Source organism: Branchiostoma floridae, chromosome 1 (assembly GCF_000003815.2).
Source record: "Branchiostoma floridae strain S238N-H82 chromosome 1, Bfl_VNyyK, whole genome shotgun sequence".
NCBI lineage: Eukaryota > Metazoa > Chordata > Leptocardii > Amphioxiformes > Branchiostomatidae > Branchiostoma > Branchiostoma floridae.
The window spans coordinates 18,161,194-18,161,922 of record NC_049979.1 but is presented as its reverse complement, the minus strand read 5'-3'; the positions used below and the strand labels follow the sequence as shown (position 1 = coordinate 18,161,922).

Here is a 729-nt window from a genome sequence, read left to right as displayed (position 1 = left end):
TACGTCCAGCTCAACTGGTTCAGGACATAGAAATACACATCCATTGATTTGCATGTCAATGAAGTAAGTTACATCTGCAATGCAGAGTAGGGGTAAGAAAGAAAGACTGGCTCCTTATATGTTTAGCTGTATGTTGTTTAAATGGTTGGCCCTATTATTCACCTATCCTATTGACTCTGTCTCTGATTTCTTACAGGAAATCCAACTGAACAGAAGAAAATAAACCAAGCGATAGAATGTTGCAAAAGAAGTCTGGAGTATGTGAACCAAACTGTGAGAGATTGTGAGAACCACCAGGTAGGCTGCAATCTACCCTTCATTTTTTTACCGATTCCTGTTGGTTACAGATCTTATGGGGAAAACATGGCCTGACATTTACTTTGCTGTTGTCTTTTCTTCTGCAGAAACTTGAAGAGTTTTCCAAGAAGTTAGACAAATCTTCCCTGGAGAAGTCTTCACATCCCTTGCTTGCTGAATTCAAGGTAAGTAAAATGACCATTAAGGAATACTGCTAAAACCTTTCTGAGATTATCTAAGACTTTGAAGTGATACCACAAAACTGCTTATACATAAAAATGGTACCTAAAATAGTTAACAAATGGTTTCATGAATATTGGACTGTTGTTTCTGCATCCTTAATGTGTAACATCTGCCCAGAGACTAGTTCCTTTGTGTGCCTGGAACCTGCTGAATACAGAAGAGCTGATAGTCATTACTGTATGTTGTCTT

General features: G+C 38.1%; 1 protein-coding gene across 1 annotated transcript in view; it reads left to right on the top strand.

The window, feature by feature from the left end:
* Positions 1 to 729, top strand: part of LOC118420976 (rho guanine nucleotide exchange factor 11-like) — a gene marked incomplete in the record, with an annotated part of 52,423 nt that overhangs the window by 43,897 nt on the left and 7,797 nt on the right. Inside the window, 1 exon segment of the mRNA XM_035828085.1 lies at positions 405 to 482. Within this exon segment, the coding sequence (XP_035683978.1) occupies positions 405 to 482 (78 nt within the window).